This window comes from Anopheles maculipalpis, chromosome 2RL (genome assembly GCF_943734695.1).
Source record: "Anopheles maculipalpis chromosome 2RL, idAnoMacuDA_375_x, whole genome shotgun sequence".
NCBI lineage: Eukaryota > Metazoa > Arthropoda > Insecta > Diptera > Culicidae > Anopheles > Anopheles maculipalpis.
Window position 1 is genome coordinate 98,503,120 of NC_064871.1, and position 15,214 is coordinate 98,518,333.

Genomic DNA, 15,214 nt, shown 5'->3' on the forward strand with positions numbered 1-15,214 from the left:
TTTTAAAGCTATACCTCAACCCTTATCGAACACATAAAAGGTTCAACTGTTCAACTGTTTAGCATGCGTCATTTTCAAAGCTACATTTCAATAGTGCTTGTTTTAACCATTTCTTCGCGGTTGAATCTGCATTACTACGGAATCCCTATTGCTTTACATAATTTTCATTTAGAAGCTTGAAATTATGCTTCGAAACACATGATGCTTGTTCATGTTTCCCTTACATCGTTTCTATTACTCAATTTTTCTTGCCCAGCATGAAACACCGTCTTTCATGCTAACGGAGCCTGTTAGGTACGTTAGCAATAGGAGGGCAAAAGGTGAAGGTGGCAAAATGAAAAGATTTTATTTCCCCTAGTGGAAGCGCTCGCCAGAGCATCGGATGAGTTCATCCATCCCTCACAAAACGAAGAGACTAGCAACGTTTCTGTTACTCCTGTGCGGAACCCAGTACCAACAGAGCGCGCATCCGATTATTAGCGAATTCTCTAATGATGACACTAACGCTGCTAGCAATCGGTAGCATTGTTAAACGGGACACACGCAGTCCATCTTTCAACTGCAAGTGGCACATATACACGATTACACTTTTACGTTTACCCCTCTGGTACGAAGCAGACGCCAGAACGATCCTTCGCCTGGTGTACCGTAGAACAAACCAAAGGTTCAATTATGCTCGTCCATAGAGGAGCATGCAGAGGCATAGCCACACAAATTAGGGGCGCAAAATGGCGCACGACATCGTGTAGAACCCATCTACGAATGAACCGGAGGGATAAGTATAACTGTTCCCTTACCCACGGTGGAAGGATGTATTGAAAAAGAATGATGATTACGAGAGAACTTCGGTTCGGTTTCGCGGAAGTTTTTAATTAGCCTTGTTCCGGTACCATCTATTCATCTGTTACCATTATGCAGAGTTGAACAGTAGAAAATGGTTGGCCCTTACCAGAGCCAAATTCAATGCCTTCCTTATCAGTTCCAACTTATCTAGCGCCATTGGTGACAAAAATCCCGCTCTAGAACAAATTAACGTAGTTCCGGTTGAGGTATATGATTCCTAAATTGACAGACGATAACGGCAAACGTTATTTTATTCTGTAACACAATTTCACAGTTGAATTGTACGCGTTACTAATTGAACGACATTCGTTCGGTAAACCAGCGTTTATGCAAGCTGTGTACAATTGTATGCGTGTGCGATACTGCGAATGAATGTGAAAATGGTTTGCTTAAACTCAACTCATGTATATCAGCAATCGAAATCGTGATTAGATTTAAAAATTATAACTCATTTTAAAACATTGTAACTTAAACCGCTAGACAAACGGGTGTTTAATTCTCATTTCAGCATCTTGCCAAACCAAATCTCTCTTATAAATCTTGCCCTTTTTTAATATTTGAATTCAAAACAGACAGTGAAACAAATTATCCATCTCAGATGTGCTAAAATACTAAATCAAATGTGTGCCTATTTGGGATCCTGCAGTTAAATCTTCTTTTTATGATTGTGAAAAGGTTTTAGATTGCAATCAATCGTCCTCAAATGATATTGACGAACCGATTGACTATTCCTCTTCATTTCACTGGTTACTAAAAAAAAGTTCTTTAGATGATTTTAAAATTTAAATTTAAAATTTCTCAACGTCACTTTGCACGTTTTATAATATTCTAAGCATGAAACACTCTGCCTTGTTTTTAAAAGTACGTTATCTTTTATTTGTGCCAGTCAAGGCTTCCCTGTACTTGGTTATTAATTCGACTAAATCAGAGTTATAAACGAGCTTTCATAGATGCTAAAGCGGGCTATGAAATTAATTCTTTTTTTTTTTAAATAAAAATGTTCATTCCTCGCCAAGTAAGTAAAGGGGGCCCGGGCATAAGTGCGATTCTAAACTTTTGTTCTTGCTGTTGCATTTCTTATAACAGAAATTAATAATGTGTGGCGCACACAATCCCAAAAAATCGCTAGGAGTGTTGTTTCATCATGTCTAGGATTGCACTGAAATTTCTTTAACAATTACATTGCATCTAGTCTCACACCATATTCTTCTCCGCTTACATTATCTTTGGCCAAGTGTTTCTACCGCTTAAGGTTATGTAATATAATAGAACACAGATAAATTAAACACAAAAAATGGTTCGGTACATCCTTCGGCAATTTGGTTGATCTGAAAGTAAAACTTTTCGACCATTGCATAAATGCTAACAGAGATATCGCACTACTATCTCGCGTAGACTAGCTCGCTCTGTTTTGCTTCGCTCGATTGTTTCTCTTATCTTTCTATTTCCTACACATATACACGGTGTCGTTTGAAGTCTTATTGAGTAAGGTTTCGCGTTCTTCGTGGCGCTGTTGTTCCCTTTTAAGGGGGATGCAGAAGGTTTCCCATTCCTCTAGGAAAGCATCTTCGTGGCGGTACGAAAGGTGACTAGAGCTTGGCGTGGGAGATGCATTAGAGGTGTTTTATTACACTACTGTGCCATAGCTTCCCATGTACTCGTCCGACATACGCGATCCATCGTAGTTGTCAGATTCATCATTACGTATACAAATTTTTTTACGCCTGCAATAAAATGAATTGTTTGACGGATTCTGGATTTCATTTTACGTTTCTTTGGCGCTGTATATAACTGTATTAAATGGTTTTTATTAGAATTAGGGGATGCACTATATACAACTATGTAAACAAAATTAATGATCATCTTAAAATTTAAACAGAAAAACTAATCGGATAACAAAAAATGAGCTCGTTACATGCTATATTTTGTTTCATGGCAAAACAATGAGACGAAAAAAGCATCAAAAATTAATCTTTTTAAAATAGTACATTGTTCTGATTATGGATGCAAGCCGTGTTATTTTTAATATAGTTGCCATATTTCATTTCGTTTGCAAACAAACACTACCAAAGATTCTATTAAAATTCTACTGATTCAAATAGAAAATTAAAACGGACAAGCAATTGAATATCAATTCTAACATTCTATTCAACTACGTGGTATCTCCGAGTCTAGTAAGCCACTCGATATCCGGCGTGACTTAGAAGGTCGGTAAGCCAAAATAAAGAATTGAAAATATATTTTTTGCAGAATTTTGGCATGAAGACTGTTGACTGACTGAAAAATAATGATTCATTTATCATTATTTTTAAAAAATTCCAACACAATAGAGAATTTTATGAGTGTTCTAAAACAGTATACTATCTATGCTTTAGGACATCACAACCGTAGACTGCAAAATGAGGAACAATGACCAAGAAGTTACCTTCTTGGATGTTTCCTACGTTGCTCCATGATGCTTTGCAAGGTAGTTATAAAAAAGGCGTATCTTAAACAATTTTTTGTCGATAGATTGATGTGTTTGCTCTATTTTTCAGCGTCACAAAACGAAAGCTTGATGTTCTATAGCGAAACATTCAAAAACAATAATACTGCAGATGTAGTGCATTGATTCGAATATAAAGTAAAAACGAGAAGCAGTAAAAAGCACTAGTTGTAAAAAATGGCTATACAAAATTCAACGAAGAAAATCGAAAACAAAAGATCGATTAAACATACGTTTCATCAATTATTGTACAAGACACCGTTTTTGCTCAACATGTCAACAATGTCAACATGGTAAAGCTGTTCCTCTCATGTTTTTTTACCAAATAGCCACGAAAAAAAAAACACCAATCACGCTTTTAACACACCGTGTTATGTGGATGTTATGTCTCGCAGGCAGTCATCGTTACACGATTCAGTAATTCAGCAAAATAAGACATGGTACAAGGCAGCAAAGCAAAACACATGTATGGCCAATATACCATATTCCCTCCCAAAATAAATGACGGCTTGGAGTGTTTGTTCGAAAATGCACTGCACGCAAATGGACGGTCCATACCTTAAATCAATCAACATGCATGATCACTGGCTAGCAGCAGCGTATGCTCATGCTTTTTTCTTCTTCTATGTTACAAAATCAATCTTACATACATGAATGAAATAGAAAAAAATGCAACACAATTGGGACAGTAGTATCAGAAATAAACTTACCTGCTAGGAGGTTCACCGCCCAGCTGATCCTTCTTTTTCGCTTTCCGCTTTTTTTTCGAACCGTATCCATAGTTATCTCGAGCCGTCCACCCGGGATACATTTCCATATGAAGCTGCCGTTCCTGGCGCGCTTTATCGTAGTAAACGCTTTGCTCGTCCCGCGACAACGAATGCCATTTGCGACCAAGAATCTGATTAATAGCGGCAGATTCTTTCAGCGTGCATTCGGCCACCACCTTAGCACGCATTTCTTTCATGTACAACATGAATGCATTGAGTGGTTTCTTGATATGTGGCCGGTTTGCTTGTTGCTGATTCTGTTGTTGTGCCTGTTGCGGCTGGTGAGTTCGCTCGGATGCGCACTTTTTCTTTGAGCCACCGCTGACCGCTCCACTCCCACTACTTCCTCCACTGCTAGCTCCGTTACCGATTGCGCTACTGCCACCGCCTCCACCTCCACCACCACCACTTCCTGTGCTTCCGACGCTTTGTGCTCGACCAAAACGATTTGTCAACTCTTGGGGCAGATCAACTCCCACCGTTTTACTTCCCGGGCTTAGCACGTGTTGCCGCACGCTGTAATTGTGCCCGAGCCCGACATCTTGCCCAATCCCATTCCCACCCGCTCCCACTAAGCTCACTCCCGATTCCTGTTTGACCTGCTGCAGACTTTGATTAAGCACGTTGTGAGAGTGGACTGAATTAAGCAGCGACTGCGAGGATTGATAGCGCGAATATAGATCGCTGGCCAATGTGGTGTAAATCTGCAATGAGGAGGGATACGAATTGCGGAAGCTCGGTGCAGTAGAGTACATGGATGGTGTGTGCCATGACGGTGGTACTGGCAACATGTTGGAGGATAGAATCGACGGGTACGGATACTGGCTGGTGGAGAAAGAATACAACGACTGTCGAGCAGAGAGTCCGATCGCTTTCGAATCAAGCTGGTAGGGCAAAATGCCACAGTGTGCTGGTGGAGGATTCGAAAGCACATCCTCATTACAAAAGAACTGCGACAACCCCAAAGCACCTTTTCCCATCGAACCAGCCGCCTGCAATGCACTGGCGGTCCCGCTGGAGTATTGATATGGTGGCAAATAACCCATCCCGGTGAAACTAGGCGAATGGTTCGGAGAATTGAGCTTTCCTGCACTGCTAGTACCACCGCTGCCACCGGCTGCACCACTTCCATTCGGCGTGGGCTCGGAACGGGTGACGGGCACATACGTGGGGCTGAGGTCCTGGCGAGCAGATGAGTTTTTCACAAGATTCTCTGCACTTTCCGTCAGATCGATCAAGTTAAACTTTTCTTCTAGCAGGTTCTCAGACGAAGCCTTCTCATCCTCCCGGTCGCCTTCGTCCTTAAACACTTTCACCTCATCTGTGCTACCGAGGTCATCTCCAGCATTTGCTGCCGCTGCTGCTGCCGCTGCCACCGCCGTCGTAGTTGTGCCGGAATGCGAGCTTTCGTTTGTGTTTGGCATTCTGTGCACATCAAACCCAACGTTCTCTGTACTTCGCTAACGATTTGGTATGATTTTCGATAAGATTGATGTACCACACCACCACCACGGCGGAAACCGTCTTGGCGGCCACTGTACATAAATATTGCACAATCACCCGCTTGTCGCCGTTAGAAAGTGGTTTCTTTGCTTTAATATTACTTATGTTGCTTTATATTTTATTGGCAAGCTACGAGAACTATGCTTATAGCCAACAGTTGTGAACTGTGCTCAGGTTTTCGGGTTGTTCCTAGATACCATTACACTCCGACAATTTTATCAATCGAAGAAATATGTTATGGCACATTACTATTTCTTACACGCAGTACGCACGGAACTTTGTTTCTTTTACGACAACCACAGATGAGCTAACCATTGATACTTCATCCACCACAAGAGCCAATGATAATGGGGGGTGAGGGGGGTGGGGGTGACTTTGATCATCAATAGATAATCATTTTCTTAACTGAACTTTTAACTCTATATAGCAACAGATGGAGGATTACTGCAAAGATTCCCGTCAGTACGAGCTGACCGTATTAGTACTGCAAAAAATAATATGATTTCTTTTTTATTTAATTTTGCACCACAATTGCCCGACAAGCCGATCCATAATATTGCACTTTTTCACCATACGGTACACTAAAACAAGCAAATGGTTGCATTCCTTTCCATTAATTCCATTTCCCCCGTTTGATTTTCGCGTTTGCAGCTTCACATATTACTTTTTTCGCGCTTATTTATTACTTTCATTACACTTGTTATATGAGTAGTATCACTTTTTTAACATTTGCGCTCTAGAACAATTTGGTCGAATTGTTGCACTCTTCGATGCATTTATCCTATAGCATGAGCAACACCTTCAAATTCACACACACACAAACACACACACACACACAAACACGCGTTCACCGTTTAAACACATGTACAGATGTATGTAAAGACACACAGAGAACCGGATGACTCACTATTTGCATTAAACACGATACAGACGTACGCTATGTATCCCGCCGATGGAGACGCCTTGTTGCTTAAGTGGTTAAACACTGTTGAATAAGTAATGCAACAACATTCATCGAATAAACATTTAAGAAAGCTTGAAGATGGTAAATTGTTGCACCTTATCGTCGCTAATCCTCTTGTTTCGTTCGGTTTCTGTTCGGAAAATTCCAAGAAAATGTGTAACACACATACACCTTTCGTAGTGCATCTTTGTATTGCTGCGTCATGTGTTGCTTTCACGATGGTATTCTCGGGACTTTCTGTACGGCGATGGTCGCAAACTTGTTCGTGGACATGTTTGCTTTTTTTCCCCAGTTACATCAAAGCCGTACACAGATGGCGACTATCGCAGGTTGACTAGCTGCAGTACACGCGAGCATAAGCATAAATTTATGAATGTTCCGCAACAGGAACGCAGCACACGAATGAGGGAGGCAATTCTATAAATAAATTAGAACTCGTCGTCATCAACTTCACCCGCGCCGTACTCCCTTCGCGGTACATAATCCTCGCAAATAACAACCGTCAAGCTCAGCCAATTTTGCTAAGCTGCAACGGAATCAGCAACAATTGCAATAAACAGCAACAAACACATGCCTCAATATATGTTTCACTTTGCACTACACTTTACTCCTATCGCTCAGATAACAAGATACCCAAAACACATGTATATATTCCAACGCAACCGCGAGATTATGGTTTCATCGCAACACAACGCAAACATAATGGTTCTTTTGTTCAATTTGCAATCATGTCCGAACGACACACCAAGCAAAGATAGAAAAGTTTCACAGCGCCGATTTCAAACTACAAACCACCATGGTTGTTTTTTTTTGTCTTCAAACTTTGGCACCATTGACACATGTGTATCTTACTTTCGGCAACGAAACACTCTGCCAATCACTACGCTCAGCTAAAAAAGGGACCGTATTTTTCCTTATTACTGCGATTCATGATGCTGTTGGCTATATTGTACCTATATTCTTCCATTAAATCTCCCGGGTACTCTTGCGTCCCGCATTCGACGTGTTGTTGCTTTCACGAAGAAGAAAATAATGACGCCCCGTTTATCCGTGGTTTTTCATTCTCAGAAATTCCCGGATAGTTCGACAACACGGATTATCCGTGAAAGCAATAGGTTTGTTTTATAACTAGGTTGAATACTATACGCCGTTCGTATTATGACCGAATTTTAACCTTCAATAGGCTAAAAATATCTGAATCAGCGAATTCATATTATCAAAAAAGCATAAATTTTGCATATTATTATACATAAGTTTCATATATTTTTCTATACACATTTCTATGTTTTTCTATTCTATAAATATAATAATAATTGTCACAAGTAGCTGCTATACTTCAAGGTGCTGAAAATGTCTCTTCTCAATAATTAAATGTACCCGTCTGCTGTGAATATTCATCAATAACATGTTTTTGGCAAAATTTCTTCCCAGAATGAGAACATGTACATGAAAAAATGTTCGACTTAATCAAAGAGGATGATTACAGGAAAATGAACTGATTCATAATTGTTCTCCATGTACAAACTATTCAATGATAATAAAACACAGACTTCAATCAAATTATGGCACGAACGATTAGTTCTTGCGATTAAAATGTTTTCCAGAATAATACTTCTGATTTGAGAGCCTAATTTTGAACAGTGCTGAAGATCCACAAGGATGCTACCGAAACAAATTTTGTCATGTGTTGATAAGCACAACAGTCTTCTGATTTGAAATCGACTTCCCATAACGATTAAGACATTTTTTAACCTTTTTCTGTTCAAATCGTTTTCGGCTGCGCTATCGTTATCAATCCTTACAGTAAACTCATTTCAATTTCCACTAATTCCGTTTTTCTTATCTTTGGTTCAAACCCCTTTTGGTACAAAAAATGGATGTGCTATGATTTGATGTTCCGAAAACCAACAGTTTTCGGACAGTCAACGCAAAATTGGTGCTTGTTATTTCATTTCACTTGATTAGTTTCTGAGCAGTAACATAAGCTATGATCATAACGATTAACATTCGTGCGATCAATTTTGAGAAAAAGTTCATCAGTCAACCATAGAATTTGTTTCTTTTTATATTGTTTAACATGTTTTAATCTTCTAATCAAAACCATCCACAGGTTTTCTTTCACTTATTTTTTGTACACACGGTAGCCATTCGATTTGCATTCACACTTTTCATTGTTTGCTTTTATTTTGTTTTCTTACGTTCAATTGTTCGTCGTATTATTTTTGTTTTCCTTTTGTCCAAATTGGGTTCTAACTTAATTCATAGTCCTCGCCGAGTTTATAAATATTTATATACATTGAATAGTTTTACAAAAAGGTTAGCTTTTCCCATTAAAAGGTTCGTTATGTACGTTTCACGTACAACTGCAGCAAACAATCCTATCAAATTTGTAAAAAAGCTCAAGAATCTTTTCAATGAAAATAACTAACAACAGTCAAATGCTGATTTTCGAACCTAGGTTTTGCTTCTGTTTGCTTTCCAATTAGCCTGTTTAGAGTAAAAAGTAAAAGCTATAGCAAAAATTACCTAAACACAACATTACCGTTGTTAAAAAGATAACGACACATTCAACGACTTTATATCATTAGGAATGATCGTAATATCGGCCAACGTTTGCGCTTTACTGAAAGGGAAAAGAGCTACGACATGTGCACAATTTATTGCAAAATGGAAATCGAATAAGAAGAAAGCAATAATTACGGAAAGAGGGAACCGTGCGATCCTGAGAAATCGTTAATTAACTGCTATTGCTATGTTGAAAATTATGATTTAATTTGAGATGTAAGTTCGTATGCAACACCGCCCCAAGCTAATTTATACACGCGGGTTCGCCATCTTATCGCTGGATTCCACAAGGCGTTAAAAAACAAGTAAGGGCCACTGATTTCACGAAAAGCCCATCCCACGAAAAAAGTGAATTTGTTAAATGGTAATGCTCCATTCTGAATTATCGACAGCAGAAGCCAATCGGACAAGAACCAAACCAGCGTGTGAATGAGAAAAAATACCAGTGGATTCCAACGGAAGAGTACTTTGGCAGCACCACACGCAAACAAGCCCACGATGATGCACTCTGACATCGGTTCGAGCAGGATGGTCGTCGGTACCATTGCCACCCTCAGTTTAGCCCAACGTGTGAGTCGTGCCTGAAAGCTGCTAATATCACAAATCCCAGAGTTTTGCCACGCTGGCTGGCTGCTGATCGTCAACTTCCAATTGTGATCGTGGAACGCTTTGGCAAGAAAGAAATCTTCCGCCAGATAGCAACCGAACGCTTGCACACCTCCCAGCTGGTCCAGCACGTCCTTTCGCATTAAGCACGACATTCCCGTGTGGCAGTTGATGCCGAGCAGATCGGCACACAGGTAAATACGTGACTGCACCGTGCCGAAGTAAATTTTCTCGAATGCGGCAGCAAAGCCCTCTCGGTCGCAAACGAATGGCATCTGATGTACAAGACCAACCTTCTCTGTCATATGGTTTACCATATCTGTAAGTGTGTCGCTCTTCATGCGAATGCCTGCGTCGGAAATCATTACTAACTCGTACCGTGCCTGCACATACCCTTGATAGAGATTGTTTATCTTTGGATTCACTCCGACGTTCGAGCCACCAACGAGCAGCTTCGCCTCAATGCTAGGATACTTATCACATAGCCGATTTACTATTTCAATCGCTGGATCGTCCTGGGATTCGATGCAGAACAGCAACTCATAAAGCGGGTAGTCCATCAGGAAAAATGTTTCCAAATTGCTTAACAGATTCGGATCGACCCCCATCAGCGGTTTTAAAATGGACACCGAGGGATATGGTGTTTCTCGGGGCTGTTGGGATGCCTTTTTGTGAAGCTTTATCTTCCCATACGTGATCGCAGTCAGATGAATGATCCATTTTCCGCACCAAAATATCAGGATACCGATAGCCAAGCAGTGTATGATGGTTATCATCGTTGGCGACATTGTTTCATGATTAATCTGTTCTGTGTCTTCTCGTTCGCTAAAGGCACCAACGGCCACTTCTTACACACACACCCACACACACACACACAAGCAAACAAACACTCTTAGAGATACTCGAGCACGGCACAGTATGCAAAATTATGCTTTACATTAGTTATTGCTTACTTCCGATACTTCGCACAATCTATTGTGTTCACTAGTAATACGAATCGGTTGTTTCGTCCTTCCTTATCGCATAATATTATTTCACCGCCGTTAATCAATCTGCCAGATCCAGAACTGCTATCAGCCTGACCACATTCGCACGATCACTGAGCCTAGCAGTCGCTGACAGTAAAGACCATCGTAAGCTCCTCTGGGTACACTGACTTTCTGATAACAGACGATGACGCATACAGTGATAAAGTTAGCAAAGGCAATGTACAACCTGCACCGAAACGCGGCTGCATCTCGAACTGAGAGATTCGTGTATTCGGTGCTTTTGACTCAACTAGCATACTCTTGCGATCTATTTCGAACGGTCTTGGGCGAAGAAATTACTGCCAGTCCGGTGTTGTATACATAAGTTCCATCAATTTTGGGTTATCATTACGCAAGAGCGTGTTGTTTAGTTTATGAATGACTATACTAGAATTGAATGAATGTCTGATGACCGACGACTATGGTATGCGTTACGCCATGTATAGGTCAATCAATTGCCCTTCGGCATCAGTTCGGGTCGGATTTGAATGACGATAGAATGTGTATACTTCGGAACAGAATTAGTCGCTCGCCCGTACTTTCCTTAGAGCAATGATGAAGAGCTGTGAAGATGAGAAAAACAAAAACAGGTAAAGTATTTCGCTGAAATACAAATATTTAAACAAAAATCAAAGGGGAATGTATAAGTTTAACTCAAATAAAGAATCAGAGAATTAATTCATCATGGGGCAGGCGATTGATAAGGGCACTTTCTCGGATCAAAACGTTGATCATTTATCTGTATGCAAGAACAATCACATGACTGCAAATCTTATTCCAAACCTCATAATACCACTATCGTTTGGATATTGAACGGATGTAACAGCGAATATGTCAACGACGGATTGCATTGTGCAAAAGAACCGATCGGAAGTCAGATATACGCACGCCGTGTAGAAGATGCTGATGCCATGAACACCTACACACTATTGGAATTTCATTTTCTTGCATGGTTTACTTGCTTCGCTTAATATACATACACATAAACCATATAATACTACAACTTACCTCAGAAGCGAAAGATGATTCAACTGTTTGTTGTTTTACTGAAACAGTAATGATTTTCTAGGGTTGGAGTGTTGCAGTGTGCATACGAACTGCAACAACGCTGTTGACTCAGAAAGGGCGAACACATGTACATACAGTAACACTAGTAACACTAGCATTACTGTACACGATAGTAATAGCCAATCCTGAACTGCATCAGCCGTGAGTACGTAAAATTATCAAGAAATCACAGAAAAACTTTCACACACGCACCCGTACGATGGCTGTCATGTCAGGCAACACGCACTAAGTTTATTACGGGACACGATTCATGAAGTTCAGGTGACACTTAATCTCAAGTTTTTTTTTTTACCACACGTTTTTTTTTTATTTTAGCACTATGTACTAACAGATAAATATATCCTAATTTTATTTACTTGCTATGAAAAAATTTATTCAATAAACATGATTTTAAATCCCTTTTTTTTATTCATAAGGGACGGCCAGGCCATATTGATTTTTAATCCCATTGTGATTGATTTCTAATTAGCATATTACCGACAAATTGAACACGTCGTTATCAGGCCAACTTATCCACGTAATAACGCAAAAGGCAGCAAATTCTACCAATCCACCAATATATTTATACAATTTAAACATAAATAAACTAATTGACATAATAAAATAATGAATATTAAAATATGATTGTTCAGTCGTCAGTGCACAACTGTGACGTCACAGTTTCCAGCTACGTATTGTAAACCCTGCACTAGGGTACGGCCGGAAAACCGTTGCCGACAGCTGTTTAATTCGTTTGCCTCCATTTTCTTCCATTTCTCTGTTTGAAAAAAGGAAGCGCTCGTTTTGTTAAAGAGCCGTCAATTGTGCTTGTTCGTTTTGTATTCCTGGTGGTTTCCTTCGTGTGTTAATGTGTCTTCTAAAGTGATTTCTACTCAATCATCGGGGTTGTTTGCATTCTTGTACATATTCGTATGCTATAAGCTTGCCCTTTAATATTCGGCTGCTAAGACGCGGCCCGAAGCCAAGCGAACTGTACCGCATGCCTTTTCGCCCAAACTAGCGTTTTTGATGCTACTGTTTCATTAGTCCTGATTCAGGCTTTACCCAATCATTGAACAATCATCAGTCATGCGAAGTCTCACTGCCTTTAATATTAATTAGCCCGCAAGCAACACATTTCAAAGTGCGCAAAAGATTGTCCAAGATACGCACACATACCACTACGCAAAACAAAAGCTTCCCTGTCTCGTAACGAAGCAGCCTCCGACGCGTACACTCGTCACACTTAGCAACCTTCTACTTGCTCATAAGCTGCAAGGAAGCAGAAAGTCTGACTATTGTAAAGGAAGGAAGCGATACGAAATTGTGTAAAAAATGGCCACTTTCCGTGTTCGCGAAGATATGGAAAAGGAGAACCGAATCCTTCCTCCAGCCGGAAACAAAAAACATGCTATCATTGATCCGACAAATGTCCCGGTACCTTTTGGAAAAAATGTGCTTTTACCTTCCATGGGCAATCAGCAACAGCAAAGCACGGTATTTAGCGTGCTGAGTGATGTACAAAACAACAAGGTAAGAAATCTGGAAAAGCCGGCAATTGTATATTTTGAAAAGTCCTACACTCCCATATTGTACCCATGTTAAACTGTACTTGAAATAACACTGCTCTCAGGTAAAGGATGCTAAAATAAAATATCAACGAACCGTCGGAGTTAATCCGTTGCCAAAACCAGGAAAGCTTGGAGATGAAAATACTGTGGAGGGAAAGCAGACCTTACTAACTAAGGTTGTTACCAAATCGACCGCACTAACTGAACCGTTTAAAGGGTTTGAGATATACGACGAATCCAAGGAAAATGTGGCAGAAATGTGTGTTGCGAAAAAAGTTGATACGTTCCAGGAGAAGCGGTAGGTTCCTTAAGCATGAGAAACGAGTGAGAAATTGAAACTTAATGTAATAATTTTACGTTTTTTCGATCCCGTTAGCGCTCCATTGCAAGAGTTGAAGCATGAAGAACTGCTCGAAACTCCTATGTCGGTAGCAGAAAACTACTCTCCAATGTCCATAGACAAATCGGCAAGCTTAATCCTTGTTGACGTACCCATTCCAAGGAACGATCGTGAGCGTTTCTTTGAGGTTGAAGAATACCAAGAAGATATCCTAATTTACCTTAAAGAGGCAGAAAAAAGAAATCGCCCAAAACCGGGATATATGCTGAAACAGACCGATATAACTCATTCCATGCGTACAATTCTCGTCGACTGGTTGGTGGAAGTTTCGGATGAGTATAAACTGCAAGGAGAAACTCTTGCCCTGGCTGTCTCCTACATTGATCGGTTTCTTAGCTTCATGTCGGTAGTGCGTGCCAAACTGCAGCTGGTCGGTACTGCTGCTATGTTTATTGCAGCGTAAGCATTCATGTTCACTAAAGTTCAAAAAGTCAGATTCGATGTACATATAGCAGTAATTAATTTGATTTCTCATTTCAATTACAGCAAATACGAGGAAATATACCCACCGGATGTTAGCGAGTTTGTTTACATCACAGACGACACGTACACAAAAACACAAGTATTACGCATGGAACAACTGATTTTGAAGGTTTTATCATTCGATTTGACCGTGCCAACATCATTAGTATTTATCAATACTTACTGCGTTATGAATGACGTACCGGACAAGGTTAAATACTTGGCTATGGTAAGTAATGCGCTTCCTTTTGCACATGAAAAAAACATTTTTTCACCAAATCACATCAATACAATAACAATTAAAATTTCTTTCACAATATGAAGTATCTTTGTGAATTGGCGCTGCTCGAAGCGGATCCTTACCTCACCTACATGCCATCAAAAATCGCTGCTGGAGCGTTAGCATTGGCTAGACGCGCTCTCAATCTTCCGATGTGGTGCAAGATGTTAGAAAATAACACTGGGTACAAAGTTGACGATTTGAAAGATATAATATTGGACCTAAACAAAACGCATGTCGATGCGGCGACGATGCAACAACAAGCAATTCAGGAAAAGTATAAATCAAAAAAGTGTGTACCCACATGTACAAGGAAAAAGAGAAAGTATGATCGGTCTTAACTTTGTATTTTTTATTCTAAATTTTCAGATTACACGAAGTCGCAACTTTAGCCGTTACTGAACTTTCTAAAACTTCACTAGACAACATTTGTGAGGTGCTATGTAACTCTTCTTCATAAACCCTGCTGCAAACATATACTGATAGCTACTTGACAAAGGGTATGGCAATGGAAAACCAGCCCGATTTTTTATGGTTAAAACCAGTCATCAGTACCCCAAGCTGTTAGTGATAATATTTCATTTTTATGTATTTATATTTGAGTAGAGAATGACGCTCAAAGGACAGGCTAACGTCCCGGAAATATTTCGTATGCGTTTATACACATTTTCGATCTATCTGTTAAGTAAT

At 40.0% G+C, this 15,214-nt stretch overlaps 3 protein-coding genes across 4 annotated transcripts in view; 1 reads left to right on the top strand and 2 right to left on the bottom strand.

Annotated features, from left to right (window-relative positions):
- LOC126567992 (protein pangolin, isoforms A/H/I/S-like) overlaps positions 1 to 5,679 on the bottom strand; it is a 51,411-nt gene extending 45,732 nt beyond the window's left edge. Inside the window, exons 1-2 of one of the 2 annotated variants that reach the window (XM_050224387.1) lie at positions 4,039 to 5,679; positions 2,425 to 2,567 (exon numbers count right to left, since the gene is read on the bottom strand). In XM_050224387.1, the coding sequence (XP_050080344.1) occupies positions 2,471 to 2,567; positions 4,039 to 5,522 (1,581 nt within the window). In that variant the 5' untranslated portion in view covers positions 5,523 to 5,679 and the 3' untranslated portion in view covers positions 2,425 to 2,470. Of the gene's footprint in view, positions 1 to 2,424; positions 2,568 to 4,038 lie in introns of those variants that run through there. The other variant, XM_050224386.1, reaches the window with a different exon arrangement.
- A 3,648-nt stretch (positions 5,680 to 9,327) lies between these two features.
- On the bottom strand, positions 9,328 to 10,586 carry LOC126568259 (ceramide glucosyltransferase). Its single transcript, XM_050224706.1, has one exon. The coding sequence runs from the start codon at positions 10,522 to 10,524 to the stop codon at positions 9,328 to 9,330; it is 1,197 nt and encodes a 398-aa protein (XP_050080663.1). The 5' UTR covers positions 10,525 to 10,586.
- Positions 10,587 to 13,281: 2,695 nt separating this feature from the next.
- Positions 13,282 to 15,028, top strand: LOC126567706 (G2/mitotic-specific cyclin-A). Its single transcript, XM_050223922.1, has 6 exons — positions 13,282 to 13,344; positions 13,445 to 13,680; positions 13,759 to 14,181; positions 14,269 to 14,473; positions 14,569 to 14,816; positions 14,894 to 15,028. The coding sequence occupies exons 1-6, from the start codon at positions 13,282 to 13,284 to the stop codon at positions 14,982 to 14,984; spliced, it is 1,266 nt and encodes a 421-aa protein (XP_050079879.1). The 3' UTR covers positions 14,985 to 15,028.
- Positions 15,029 to 15,214: the final 186 nt, after the last annotated feature.